We start from the raw sequence: 14,667 nt of genomic DNA, 5'->3' as shown, positions 1-14,667 counted from the left end.
CACTTTATCATTCACAGAGCCACTTCTGTCAGCGGTCACATGATCAGTACGCACCAGTGAGCTCTTTGCATTGCCAGCCATCCATGTCCATACCATAACACTGTTTGACACCTAATGTGGTATGCTTTAGATTGTGGGTGTTCCTTTACTATTCTCTTCCCATTACTCGGATACAAGTTAATTTTGCTGTCATCTGTCCAACGATTCTTATTCTAACATGGAAGGTTTTTAATACCCTATATAAACTCCAGACCTTTTATCGTCTTCGTTAGTCTTGAAGTCACGAGGGTGTGGACCACACGTGACTGATTTACTTCTTGTCAGGCAATTGCCTATGTATTTTCAAGGTTCTTTGCTTAAAACAGCTGGATTCCTGAATGGTAAATGGTAAATTAAAACTGAAAGCCCACACTTAGGTTAGATATTCAGTATCCTATTTGAAGTCCATCGTGGTGTTGCATAACTGTTAGATCATTTCATCATTTGGTAAATGTAAATGTAAATGTACTTTTTGTATAGCACCTTACATCGACCTCAAGGTGAACCAAAGTGCTTTACATAACATACAACAAATTAAAACAAGAATAAAACATATGAACATATAAAAACATCAAGTCATTTGGTACCTGAAAGACCTCACTGGCACAAGAAAGCCTACATGTTTTAAAAGAAATGTCTTTGTTTTACAATGGAAACATACGTTTTTGAACAATAAATGGTAATAATGATATGTAGAGGATATTGCCAATGAAATGTAATGTTCATCAACAAAATCAGAGGCGGACACTTGACCTGTCTTGTACTCTGCTTCCTCCATGTGGTCAGACGTTATATTGCTACGTAGAGTGACTTTTAAGCACTTGCAGGTCTCAAATCAAGCTTGGAGAAAGAGTTGGCCTTTAATGTTTTGGTAAAAGCGATTAGACATTGCAGCAAATGTTTTTCTAACATCGAGCAGCGTCCATACAAGTTAGCTTTCAATACTGATAAATTAATTGATAAGATATTATTTTAATTTCTGTGTGGTGGCACTTAAACTATAAACATTTAAACATGTCTTGAAAAGATTAGAAAGGATTGTGGTACTGGTGTTTGTGCAGGTTTCAAGTAAAGATGCCCTGGCGTTTAAAAAAAGCATTGCTGCTGCAGGGAAGCTGCACGTATGCTAATCAAGCGGGAGGCGGGAGCCGAGGAAAATGGCACAGACTACTGTGCATTAATAATTCTGTTTGTACAATCAGATTTTTAAATTCTCCGTCTGCTGCATTGCATCACGTTGCTGGTGTTATTTCCTCTTCAGTTCTTTTTTCTTATTTTATTTTTCTAAAAAGCAGAAACAAAGAAAACAGTATAGCGAACCCTTGCGTAAGTACTGACAGGAGCTGTTTTATCTGCAGTCAGACTCTGATGGCTTGTTGTGGCCAGGCTGTGGGCAGATCCAGCTCTGTCCCAAGGTACTCGCTGCAGTGGATGAGCTGATACATGTGAATGTGTGCAGCCTTCACGCGGGCTCATCTGCTCAGCTGTGAACGTTTCGGATACTGATGGAGAATGATGGCTAACGTCACGATCAAGCTGCAAAGTCAGAAAGAATTGCATCAAAAGTGTGCTTGTTACACCTGCTGTCTATCAGCTGCTTAAAGAGAAGTGACTTTACAGCTTGAGCTGAACGTATCTACTAAACCTGTTCATGAAGATACTGACTTGTGCTGTGGGTGCAGAAAGCCTAAGACCCTGGTTACATTACATAACACTAATAACACTAAAACATTAGCTGGGTTGTTTCTCCCCGACTTGTTTCTTCACTTGACCTGAACATAGCTCGGGATGACCGAGTGTGTAATGTTTCATGTAACCAGGATCTTATGAGAAGGATGCATCTAAAACAACCAGATTTACGTGATTTTGTCCCTAACAGCTAGCTCAGAGGGGATCTTGGCTGTGATTAGCTCCTCAATGTACAGTATTCGTCAGAACACTTTATTCTGATAGCAGATTAAAAGCACTAAGTCTTTCATATGAAGTTAAAATTGAAGGGATTATGGTTTCTCAAATCCAAATACTCTATCAGAATAAAATGTTATTGTCTTATTGTAGTGCAGGAGGAAATACATGTCCATATAGATGAAGCAATGCATGCCTTTTTTGAAAGATTGCATGTTTTAATTCTTTATGTGTGCGACATCAAACATGAAATAGCTGTATACAGGAGTTGCTACAGGGAATGCATATTAATAACATGTAAAAATGCAGTGATTCCTAAATTTCCTTTGACTTTTATCTCAATTTAAGCAGCCCGGACCCAAAATATTCCACATTTTGTCTTTGCGGCTTCATTTAATTTGTTATTGCACATCTCTATTTTAGTCTTGCATCTCATTCCTAAAATGTTGGGACAGGCTTTAGGGGACGGTCCTGGCTACAGGCCTGACTTGTCCCCAACACTCAGTGTGAGGGGAGATTTGAAACAAAACAACAACAATGAACCTGAAATCATGTTTTCAGGGAGAATAGAAAAAACATGTAAAATTCTTCATCCCTTGGGATCCCTAACGTTAAAATGTCATAAGACAGAACGATAACATTTCATGGTGGTTACTGTCCCAACTGTTTCGGACTGTGTTGCAGGCCTGAAACGTAGGAATGGATGTATTCTGATGAATGACGTGAGGTTGACAAGGCAGATCTAACTTCCTCTCCGGGGTTTTACAATTGAGTTAATCTCGTGTGACACGTTGCATGTTTCTCCTCCAGCCTCTGTGATGTCGGTCCACTCCCAGCCCTGCGAGAGCCGCTCTCTGCTGCAGGTTCCAGATGTTTCCCCTGTTCACCCTCAGTTATCTCCCACCCTCACGCTGCCCCGCATCGCCCCGCCAACACCCATCCTCTCACCCCGGGCCCTTCACAAACAGGTGAGGAGCCGCGGTCTGGCTGCCTTCAGACAGATGCACGTTACAGATACAGTTCTGATCAAAATTATCATCCCCTAAAGAAATATGGAACATTTTCCTAAAATATAACTATAGCTTGCAGTATTTGTAAAACTCTGCTTGGTGATTTTTGCCGTTAAACCTCAACTGATCAATAAATTAACCTTTGAACTTCGGTTCAAAACTTGATTGAAAGGTAGTCATCATAAATATTGTTAGGAAGTGATATCGCTATGAAGAAAAAAACAGACCAGTGGAACCAGTGAAACTCCCACTTCCAAACATATCCAATCATTCTGTTAAAACAACAACAAGCAAATATGTTTGTTGAACTGGCTACTTCTTGTGAGGGCTTTTCTTCGTGATACCGTTAATGATCCTGCCGCAGGTTCACCGGCGGAAACCTTGTTACGACTTTTACTTTCTCTGAATAGTCAAAGTCATTGTCCAAGAAGAATTCCATCGCTCAAAGTGTGCCTGTGAAACAGGAAGTGTGGGGAGGAGTTTCAGGGATCCGCCCTTTGCTCGAATGCTACATTTTTTGGTAAAGGAAAAAAATAACACCCTTCCCACAGTCCAACATGGTAGTGGTGGCACACAGCTGTGGAGATGTTTCATGTCTGCAGGCACAAGGAACCAGTATAAAGTAAAAAGAGATCTACTTTTAGGACAGCACTGGGTCTCTCAACAGGACAAGGACTTGAAACAAACATACACGTTTGTCTAAAACATTTTGAATAAGACTATCAGGGTGCAGGGCCTGATCCTGTCAGAGTTCAGATCAATCAGTCAGTCCGGATCAGAAACCACATAATCTTGGTGAGCTGGAGCACATGATCCTTAGCTACGAACTGCAATTTGTCACCACAAGGGCCACAATGCTGATTATAAATGATATTTTGGTATCGTCATTTTTTTTAATTTTTTTTTTTATTACACTGGAAATTTGTCTTTGTTGTTTTGTGTGTGTGTTTTCAGGTGGCGGTTAAGCTGGAAGCAGTGGAGTCTCTGGCTCGTGAGCATCGGGAGAAGCCCGACTCTGCCCAACTGTCCTCCCACTCACCTTCGCCGAGCCCTTCCTCTCTGCCCCCGCCTCGCTCCTCTCCCTCTGCCCTCTCTTTTCCACCCTTCTCTCCCTCTTCTTCTCCCCTTCCTCCCATACAGTCCTGCCCCTTTCCTCTCTCCCCCCCGCCCTCGTCCCCATCCCTCCTCCTTCCCCCGCCTCCCTCCCCGCGCCTGCCGTCGCGCTCCTCCAGCCTCCGTAGACCCCGGCCGCCGTCGGCCGTCTCCCTGTGCGACCCGGCCGACGAGGAGGTGTACCACATCACCAGCTCGGCCCGCCGCGCGCTGAGCGGCGAGGAGGGCGGAGCGCAGGAGAGCAGACGCAGAGCGGGCCGCAGCCACTCCCTCTCCCCCTACGCGTTGCCGTGCTCTGTGAACGCCGGCTCCTCGTCTCCTCCTCCGCCGCTCCCGCCTTCCTCCACGCGGAGCGCGCTCAGTCTGCTCGGGGTGGGACTAAAGGACGCGAGGAAAGGCTTCGAGGTCGACAACGAGGGCTTCTTGGACAAGCCGCCATCCACATCCGCCGGTCACTCTGACGACCAGCGGCGCCACTCCATCGAGGTCTGCCTCCCGCAGGCCGTCATAGCCGGCGACAGCCAGCACGGCCAGGCGTTTCCTGTGAGGGTGCAGTCGGTCGGCAGCAACCACAGGAAGAAGAAGATGAGTCCTCCCTGCATATCCATCCACCCTCCCTCGGAGAGAGAACCCCCCCAGAACGCCTCTCCTCCCAAACTGGTGGACTGCAGCATGATGCTGAGACGCAGGACCCCGTCCAGCGACTCCAACACGTGCGTGCAAGACGCCTCGGCCAACGTCCAGATCCGCATGCAGATGCAGACGCCGCTGACCCCCATCCAGGCGCCGCTGCACTCCCCGACCCACTCGCTGGCGCCCTCGCAGCCGTCCACGCCGACACACGCGCAGACACCCACGCCCCCCCACATCCCCATCAGCCCCAACATCTTCATCCAGCCTCACGCGCCCGTTCTCCCCAACGCCGCGCGGTTCTCCCAGCCGCGGCCTCTGTCCCCCGCCGCGAGGCGCTCGCCGCTCGCGGGAGACTACATCGCCCTCCCCCAGTTCACCTTCGACCAACCACAGACCAGGTACACGGGCGGCCTGTCAGCTGGCATGTCAGACGCCGACAAACCCACCTGCTCCTCCCCTTTTGACAGCAGACTGGGAGCCGCTGCAGGATTCAGTGCAAAGAACCGGAGGACCGCCCAGTAACCACGAGAGCCAATCACAGGGTCCACGGCCCACGACGGCGGGAGCAAGAGGCGCCTCCGTCGACCTCAGCAGAGACTGACGCCGAGAAGAACGAAGAAGACGAGCCGAGCAGGCAAAGTTTTTACTGTTCTTGTTTCAATAAATGAGGACGAGTCATTGATTGCTCTTTCCAGAGAGCCCTGGTACAGACTCTTCCACGAACAACGGACAACAGATTGATTTTTCTACACTTTTGCTTGAAAGACAAAAGACCCACCGAGGCTGTAATTACCCAACACTGCTCACTGTACATGATGTATTAGGGACTCATGCTAATCAGGACTAAAGCCACCTTAATCCGTAGCCAAAGTTTTCTTTTCACACACTGTCCTCACCCACGCGAGCAAATCAGGAAGCAGCGTCTGGCTGACAAACCGACCTTTCCAGGAAGGGGTTTGTGTACCGCGAGCGTGGAGGTTTGGGGAGGGGGGAGGGAAATCGTGGGATATGCAACTTCAGGTTTTCTACAGAAGTTCTGCTTGCCCCTCCTCTGCTCCTCGATCACATTGATCAGAGCAGAAGTGTGTGTGTGTGTGAATGTGTGCGTGTGCGAGAGAGTGATTGTGTGTGTTTTATTATGTGTGAGTTTTGTCATATCTGTCGTGACGGAAGTCGGCCATGTTATTCTTATGCTTGCAGCGACAGGGAGGGGGAGCAGGGCAGAGCTGTAGTGTTTGTTTCTCTGTGTATCTGTGCAGTGTAAATAAAGGAAAATACTGTATTTGGTGAGATTAAAAATAGCTCTATCCATATGCACATATTTTTATAGAGGTCTAAACTGTTTTTGCACACTAATTTGAACGTCAAGTTGCTTGTTTTTCCTCTAGTGTCCTCTCGTGAATGTATGTTTCTTCTGAGAAATCTGAGAGAGCAGCGAAGGAGATCGACACTCCTCTCAAACTGCAAGACGAAGGATTTTATTTTTCTATTTTGAAAGAGAGACAGAGGAGAACTGGCGTGTGATGTGTTTCTGTAGCTTTGTCTCAGACCTGTGTGTACCTGGTGTCTAAATAACAGTTAGGGAGTGGGCTCAGTGATGAAAATTCCACGTAAACAAGAAGAACTACAAATATTTGACGACAGTCCGACAGGAGCTCGTAGCTAATCTGAGTATCCTGTCTGCTGGCTATGAGTCAGCGGCCTGGCCAGTTATACTCATTCACTTCATGAAAAGTCTCTCATTCACAGCCATTTCCACTGGTACAGAACGTACCAGACCAATTACAACCACTCAAACAACTTACAGGTAAGCCTGCTAGCAGGTAGGCAGCTAGCAGACTTACCTGTGTAACGCCTCGCCATCTTTTAGAAGCTGAGAAGTCACACTTGCATCAACTTTTCCTAAACGCTCTTCATTAGTCCCATTTCCATTACACTTTTACGCAAAACAGAAGTGAAACTCTGAATTTGTGATAAAAGTAGCACTTCGATGTTTCCATTAAACTTTGTTTGTCTCTGATTGCGCGTAACTTTCCTAGTTCTCACTTCTTAGCTCTGTAACTCTCAGAAAAGTATCTGCAAAACAAAGAAGGTCTTGACTTCGAAGAAGATGAACAAAAAAATCTTTAGTCTTTGACAAATTATTGTGATTGCTGCCAGAGTCGTTGTGAAAATAGCCGAAGGCCGCAGATGATCATTCAAATGATTACTCCGAAGCCAAGCCCTTATGTTGTGCAGAAATGTATAATGATTAAGTCATGCTACATCATAATAATGAAGTAGTAATGTTGAAGACTTTAGATTGACCGGCAGCATCACATCCAGCGCCGCCAGAGAGGTGGAAATGCGGAAAAAGCGCGTCCATCACACTTTTGCACTGGATAGACACATCTGAAAAACCCCTTCGTGAAAGCCTAAAAAGGTTTTTACGATATTTTCTTTCAAACTAGAGGCGTTTCCATTACAGGTTTTCCTTTGCGATATTTGGGTCTTGCGCAAATCCAGGGATAATAGAAACATAATGAAAGCAGTCTTTCAAAAATGTACTTTTCCTGCCTGCATCATTCTCACCAATACATTTGCTGAATTGCTAAAACCACCTTAAATAAGCATGTTTCTGCTGCTACACGCCGGTATGGATGTCTTCTTGATATTAGCGTGGCTCTTGCTCTGCTTTCATTCTTCATTTCATTACATCCAACAAGAAAAGAATCAGGATGGCTGGCCAGACTAATGAGTTTAGTGTTACAAAATTCGAGGACTTTTCAAGGTTGGAAACTTTCCGTGGGAATTAAGGAGCGCCCTGAAAGATGCATTTAAATAAAATGTATTATTATAATTGTAAAACTGGATCTGTGCAACATTACAGGTTAACCTATAACAAATCAACAGTCAATACGATCTAATGCAAATTCACTTAAATATCTAAACGTAATGAGAATGACTTTGAATAATTCTTGAATTATGCACAGTTTAGTCAGTTTAGTTTTGATGTTATCAACATATTTGATGTGTTGTTTTTTTATGTTTGTATGTGCGGTGGGATCGTGCCAAAATTGGCAAAAGAAAAAAAAACATTGTACTTAACTTTTTTCATTGATCCAGCATGAATTGTTAAATGATACCCTGAATGCACTTCTTCCGCATTTCTCCATCTTAATCTCCCACGGAAAGTTCCTGAAAGGTTTCCAGAAATTAACCGGACATTTCCTGCCTGTTTGCAACCTTAGTCAGTCCACGACAAGGACGACATTTGACGTCACTTAGCCGCTCTCCTTCTGTTTTTTCAGCTGAATCAGCTATGACACCTTTGTTTCTGTACATCTAAAGACAACCAAACTAATTTCCTTCTTTCTTTTTTTTTTTTAACTATGTGTAGCCAGAGTGCAATAATAATATATACTTGTGGAAAATATAGTAACATCCACACTACATGAAACAGCCACATTCTTGTATTCATACATACTGTAGAACTGCTATATATAATATAAACCCATTTTTATCATGACAGGACATTGCTGTTGCTAGTATTCATGCTACTTTAGCTCACGTGAAGGCCACGGCGGCGTGGGCGGCGCAGGAAGCAGCGTTAGGTACTGTAGATCTCTGCAAAAGCTCAGGCCCACCTGCTCACGGTGTGACTTTCAGCAGAAGAGCCACACAAGGACTGAGTAAGCTGTTTTTTTGTTGGGTTTTCTTTTCTTTTCTTTGCCCTCTCTAACCTAGCAGTTCACTCTCCAGCAGCACATCACATCCATTTCCCACGTCACCGCTGAGGTAAATGAACCTGTCCACAGATGGAGTCACACAGCCTCCACGGTGTTATGATAAAGTATGACAACCATCTTCCTTCTGGTGGCTGAGCGTCTTTACCGAGCCATACCTCTTTTTCTGACTCAGCACAATACGTGTTTTATTCTTGTTTGCGGACAGTTGGGTTTGGCACATGAAATATGCTCGGGAGCTTTTTGGTATTAATTCAGAATTTTTATAGGCAGCTGGCTGGGACAGCATCTTTTATTTAGTTTTACTTCTTTTTTTTTTTTTTGGTCATTATTTTATTGGGATCAGCATGAAACATGCACAGTCCTCAGTAACCTGAGTGAGAACCAAAGTGCTTTGTTGCTGTGTTACAACCACTTGAGGCTCATTTGTTCTAATTTGGGCTGAAGAAGGAAACTAACTCATTTGTGATGGGATTATTGGCTGTTGCAGGAAAATTGGGGAGCAGTTTGAAATATGTTCCTTTTTAAATTGCCTTGAACAGACAGGCATTTGGAGTTTGCTGACACTTGCAGACCTAGTTCATCCGGGTTCCCATACCCCTTCTACATTTATTAGCCTTTTCTTTGCTTCCTTTTGCAGTATGCATGCAGAAGGTCGACTCGCGTAGAAGCTTCACACGGCACCAGGTCAACACATTTGATGCCTTTGTAGTACAGTAGACCCTCCTGGTTGGTTTCTGTGCTTGTCCAGTGGCACATTTGGAAACTGGGTTATCAGATGGAAGTGACTCGAATCGTGTGAAGGATGGATAAATGATGCCATCTACTCAAGTGGTAAAATGACAGACTGAAAGCGTTGCTGTTTGTGAGTACTGCAGTCAGCTGGTTCATGGTTTGATTGTAGCCTTCTGTGTTCACACTACAAGCCCAAATCCAATTTCTAGCATGTGATCCGAGTCCGACGTTCCTGACGGACCCTTTACATTATATATCACAAGTGATATTTGAGCTGCGTGTGCTCGCTGACTTTCCCAAATCAGACACATGGTTGCTATGGTAATCTGCACACGGAATAAACAAAGACACCAGAATGGAGAGGGGTTTTGCTTTCACAAATGGACATATGAAGCCATGAAACTTCCTGAAAAATTTCTAAAGGTCAACTCATGAAAAATATGGTTGTGTTCCCCGTATGGCCAATCTTATAATTAATAGAATTTGTTCAATGATTACATGAATTAAAGCCATACTATGTAGCAATGCCACTCCTGACCACACAGGGGCAGAATTACAATAGAAAGCAGTTTTTATTAACCTCATCCATAAATTGATGTGTAATTAATAAGATGTTAATATGACTTGTTGCAGTGTATAATTATTATTATTAAAAATGTATTTAAAAGAAAGCCCCACAGACAGATGTCCCTTCTGCAGAGTGCTTTATTACTGTACGTGAAGCTGTCGGGGCTGGTTAGCTGTTAGCTACCCAACAAATAAGACTTACTAAGAGAGGAATCTGCTGATTTTCTTACCCAATGTTTGTGACGTGTTTCAAATGGTACAAAGAAGAACTAAGATCTAATTTAAGCAACTAAACTGTTCAGATCAGGATGCATCCGTGCAACTCTGAGTGGAATTGTATTTGAAACCGCCTCCGTATATGCTCTAAAACCAGGTTGGAAAGGTCGTTTGTGGCTGAGAGGCTGTCGAAAAACATTTACATCCAGTCTGGACATGCTAAATGTGCGATTTGGGCCGGCAGTGTGAACACAGCTAAAGAGGAATATGTTAGTCTGAGAAGCTCTTTCCTTGGCATGACACATCTTCTCATGATCCCGGTTTAAAGTTTGTTTTTTTTACACACTATGTGCTTTGTCTTGTTTCCTGTCTTGCTTTGGAGGTTCCACTCTCGTTTAACTCAGACATCCCCGTTAAACAGCATATTTCCCGGTTCATCAACACCGTTCGGTAGAGTGACTGCATCGTTTTTCTTACGATTTACAGATCTTTGGATCTCAGTATTTAAATCCTGTTTTTGAGGAAACAGTTTTGACTATTGCATGTTTGGATTTGAGAATAAATAAATAAATAAATTAAAAAAAATAACTTTTGAGAAAGAACCATGTGGATGTTTTAGAGATTTTGATATTTGCATTTTCAGATGTTTCCATTTGTAGATTGACTGCCTAATTGCACTGGGCTCTTAGTGATTGGTATCTGATAAAATACTGATTAAATGACCTTATTCTTCAAAGTCCAATGCAATGCTTGGTGGTTATTTGCAGTATGGGGACCATTCTGCTCTTTATACAGATTTATGAAAGAATGGAAAACTTGTTGGTTTTATTTTATTTGGAACCAACTTTATTCAAAGTATGTGAGGTGGATTTTTTTCCATTTTTCCTTACGATACTCTGAAGATAGAACTGTTGGAAATAATATCAGATGTATATTTTACGTAGAAGTAGCCTTTGCCCTGATGATCTGTAAAGGACTGATCAGATATCAGATTATTAATAAAAATGCTTTATTTTTGTTTGGTTGACACTGAACTGGTGATCAAACTGTGACAGATCTTGAGTTATGAAAAACAGATCTTGGTCTTTCTCTCCTCCCTCCATCCCTTCAGCGACAGGTGCGGGCACCTCCGGCCCCTCTGAGCTTTACACAGAGGGGAGCGGGTGCATGAGGTTTGCATGTGTCCCTGTCTGTCCGAGGAGAGCCGACGTGTCTGCAATAATTAGGCCCTCCGTGACAGATTATTCCCCCACATCGGAGGGAGAAACGAGGAGGCGGGGTCAAGTTTAAAGGCTCTGCACACAGGTGGACTCGATCAATTGTACCGTTGCTGACTTTTGTGTGAAACCATTGTCCTGAAGGATGTTTTCCTGTCAATTAAAAAAATACAAGATTTCTTTTCTTATTCCTGCTTACTTGTGTTCATACTCATTCACGTTTATCCTTGAGGGCGATGCATCCACTAGGATTGTGCACAAACCATATTCATCAACATGGATGTATATATTTATTGATGGCTATCAAGAAAAGAAGAAAAAGTACAGTTAGACAGAAAATACAAGGTATTGCATTTTAATTTTACTTTCAAATCTCTTTGGCTCAGTCACTTAATAAAATAGTTGAATCTCACATTTCCCCCAGTTACGTGATACTTTTACTTCTAATAAAAAGCCAGAGAATATGATCATATGAGACTTGTAAATTATTGTAATTTGTTTTTTACTGCCATTTTAAAGTGTCCCAACTGTTTTTGAGGTTGTGTGGAGATTAATTATTTGTATACGGTAATTACTACATGTGGTCAGGGGGGTGAAGGTTTTATGTAAAGCAGCATGGAGTTCTTTTTAAAGACAACAACAGAAGCAGCCAGGCGGAGAGCAGCGCTCGGACTCCATCAGTCCCGAAACCCCAGAACGGCAGCAGTGATGGGAACGCCATGTTGCCACGCCTTACATTACACAAAGTCCAAATGTTTAAAGGTTGTCACAGCTCATGCTGCACATGCAACACTAGCTTTTGACTAGTGAGTAGCTGAGATCCTAAGTGATGGATCACGATGGACAATCCACCATTCCTCCCTCTAGTTTTATTAAAAAGAAAAAAAAAACATCTTCCACTCAACTCATATTAAAGATATAGCACCGCACCTCCAAGGTGTCTGACCATGTGATTAATGTCATTTGCTTAAAATATTGAACAAGTTACATGTGATAATACTAGTAGTTAATATGTAGTGATAGCACTCATAATACAATAACTTAGAAAGGAACTTAGAAAGGAAGGAAGAGCTGTTTTAAAGCGAGCTAATCTTCAGTCACATCAATGTGAAAATATACAACTTTTCAGCAGAAAAAAAATATTTCCAGCCTAGTACAGAAGACTCTTGTGGTGTCCATAGCTGGTAAAATTACATGACAGCAGAATTAGAGGCACTCTGAGCGCCCCTGCATTTATATTGTGTATAAGGGGCTCGCTGTCATCACTTTAGCTACAGTACTTAGCACTCAGGCTTTTTGGACAAACTTGAATTTTGAGCTGAAGCTAAAGACCTGACAGAGAATATTCATAGAAGGTAACATGGATTGTTGCACTGTTAAATGTAGAAACAGACCACGACACTCAACTTTGCGTTGGTCCGGAGTCCGGGGATGAATGTTGTCTGATAAACAGGCAGCAGCGAGTATTTCCCCTCGGTCACATCAGCATTATGGTTAATGTCAAAGGGCTGGTTGCACAGCAACTGCAAGATTACTTAAATATATCAACATTAAAAAAAAATCATATTACATAAAAGTCTGCATTTAACCATAAATAATAGATATAAATTCAAAATATCTGCAGAGGTCTGGCAGACACCTAAAGGACAAGTCTGCCTTTAGGCCAATAAAAATACATGGGCTTCTCTCCATTAGGCAGGAACATGTCTTTGCTTTTCAATCTTTAAATTGTCTTCTTTCTTCATAAATATTTCTCCTCATGGACTATTTTGTGTCAAATCCACAAAACCTTTGCAGGAAATAGCTTCATGGGAGATTTTGCCCTTCAGGGGGTAGATGACGTTGCTGCCAAGGGCAACAAAATCAAGATCTGTTGTGGGTCCGTTTATGTGTGCACAACAGTATACAGTTGTATTTGTACATAAGTACCTTTGCATGTTCTTGTCGACTATATATATATATATATACATATATATATATATATATATATATATATATACATAAATACTTACATATATACATACAGACACACACACATATATAATTTGTTATCACATTTTCTTCATATATTTGGTGGATTTTTGAATGTTTAAAAATGTCATTAGTTTTATTGATATTTCCACACTGAATAAAAATGCTACTTTCACAATAGTTGACTGTTTTAATATCCATTTGTCTCTGTAGTGAAGTAATACAACCGCTAGATGGCAGTATTTGACTGATACACGAGTCGTCTGAAAAGCATCCCAGGTTCAGAAATAACATGAAGCAAACTGGCATCACCGTCCAGGGTAACGTCATTGTCCACAAAGTCCGATTTAGCTGAACTGTTTTCTTTTGAAGTATCAATCAGATGGTTCAAAAACCTGTTCATTAAATTAATTTGCAGCTATTGTAGATCTGCAGTAAGTATGGCTTAGTGGTTCTCAATTCCGGTCCTCGTGTCCCTGTCAATTCACTGTCCTGCATATTTTAGATGTTTCCCTGCACCAACACACCTGATTCTAATTAATGGTCTTCATTCGCTTGTCACCAAGGTCTACACAGCTTTGTTGATGACACAGGTAATTGTATCACAGTGGGCTGAAGCAGGGCAGCATCTAAGGGTGCTTTCAGATCTGTGGCCCGTTTGTTTTGTTCCAATTCAGGGGCTAATCGATACAGTTGTTTCGTTTTTCATTTGTGGCGTTTGTGTTTACAAAACGTCTGTAGCGGTTCAAAGCTGTTAACAAATGCCATGCGTGAACCAACTGTTCTCTCATTGGTCAGAAATGAACGCGGAAGGAGTTTCCTCTTCCGTACCCCGGGAAAAACAACAATGGTTATAACCCCTTTCACAGAGTGGGCGCAAAGCGCAGACCGCCACCGCCGATCCCATTCATTTATGTGCTACCGGTGCCAGAGCGGATCGCTCTGTTGTTGAGGTCAGCGGTGTCTGCCGCGGCGTTAGCGTCGCGCTTGCCTGCCCAAGTTGAAAAGTTTTTAATTTCACCGTGCCGGGCTGTGACAACATCTCGGCACGTCCAATAAGAGAGAAGGTGGTGGAGGCTGCGCCGACTCTTCTCCTTGCGCCGCGGTAGCACATACATAATGAATGGAGTTGTGTCGATTGCTGTGTCGATTATGTTCTCACTCCAAACGAACCTCTAGGTCTGGAATGGAAGCGAGCCGAGACCACCTCTCCTAGGCGATCTTGGCTCGCTTGTTTTGTGCCGCATCCGAGCGTGATTGCTGTGTTCAGATATACCAAACGAATCGATGTTTAGGGGGAAACGCTCCCTGTTTCTGAACAACTGCTCCAAACGGGAACGGTGTGAAAGCACCCTAAATCATGCAGGACAAGGGGCCCATGAGGACCGGGATTTAGAACCACTGCAGTGATGGACATGTGGCGGTAGGACCTGTGCAAAAGAAAGCTGGACAAGAAAGTGTAGTGAGAAGAAATGCCTGGAGGATCATTCATCCATCCATCTATTCTCTATACCCGCTTTATCCTTCGCAGGGTCA

The 14,667-nt window shown here is 43.1% G+C and overlaps 1 protein-coding gene across 1 annotated transcript in view; it reads left to right on the top strand.

The window, feature by feature from the left end:
- Nucleotides 1-11,411, top strand: part of cacna1ha (calcium channel, voltage-dependent, T type, alpha 1H subunit a) — a 71,040-nt gene extending 59,629 nt beyond the window's left edge. Inside the window, exons 35-36 of the mRNA XM_061712219.1 lie at nucleotides 2,755-2,912; nucleotides 3,909-11,411. Of these exons, the coding sequence (XP_061568203.1) occupies nucleotides 2,755-2,912; nucleotides 3,909-5,222 (1,472 nt within the window). The 3' untranslated portion in view covers nucleotides 5,223-11,411. The remainder of the gene's footprint in view (nucleotides 1-2,754; nucleotides 2,913-3,908) is intronic.
- The last annotated feature ends 3,256 nt before the right edge of the window (nucleotides 11,412-14,667 follow it).

Source organism: Cololabis saira, chromosome 21, assembly GCF_033807715.1.
Source record: "Cololabis saira isolate AMF1-May2022 chromosome 21, fColSai1.1, whole genome shotgun sequence".
Classification (NCBI taxonomy): Eukaryota; Metazoa; Chordata; class Actinopteri; order Beloniformes; family Belonidae; genus Cololabis; species Cololabis saira.
The sequence above is the reverse complement of the archived record's forward strand: the minus strand, read 5'-3'. Positions and strand labels throughout refer to the sequence as shown.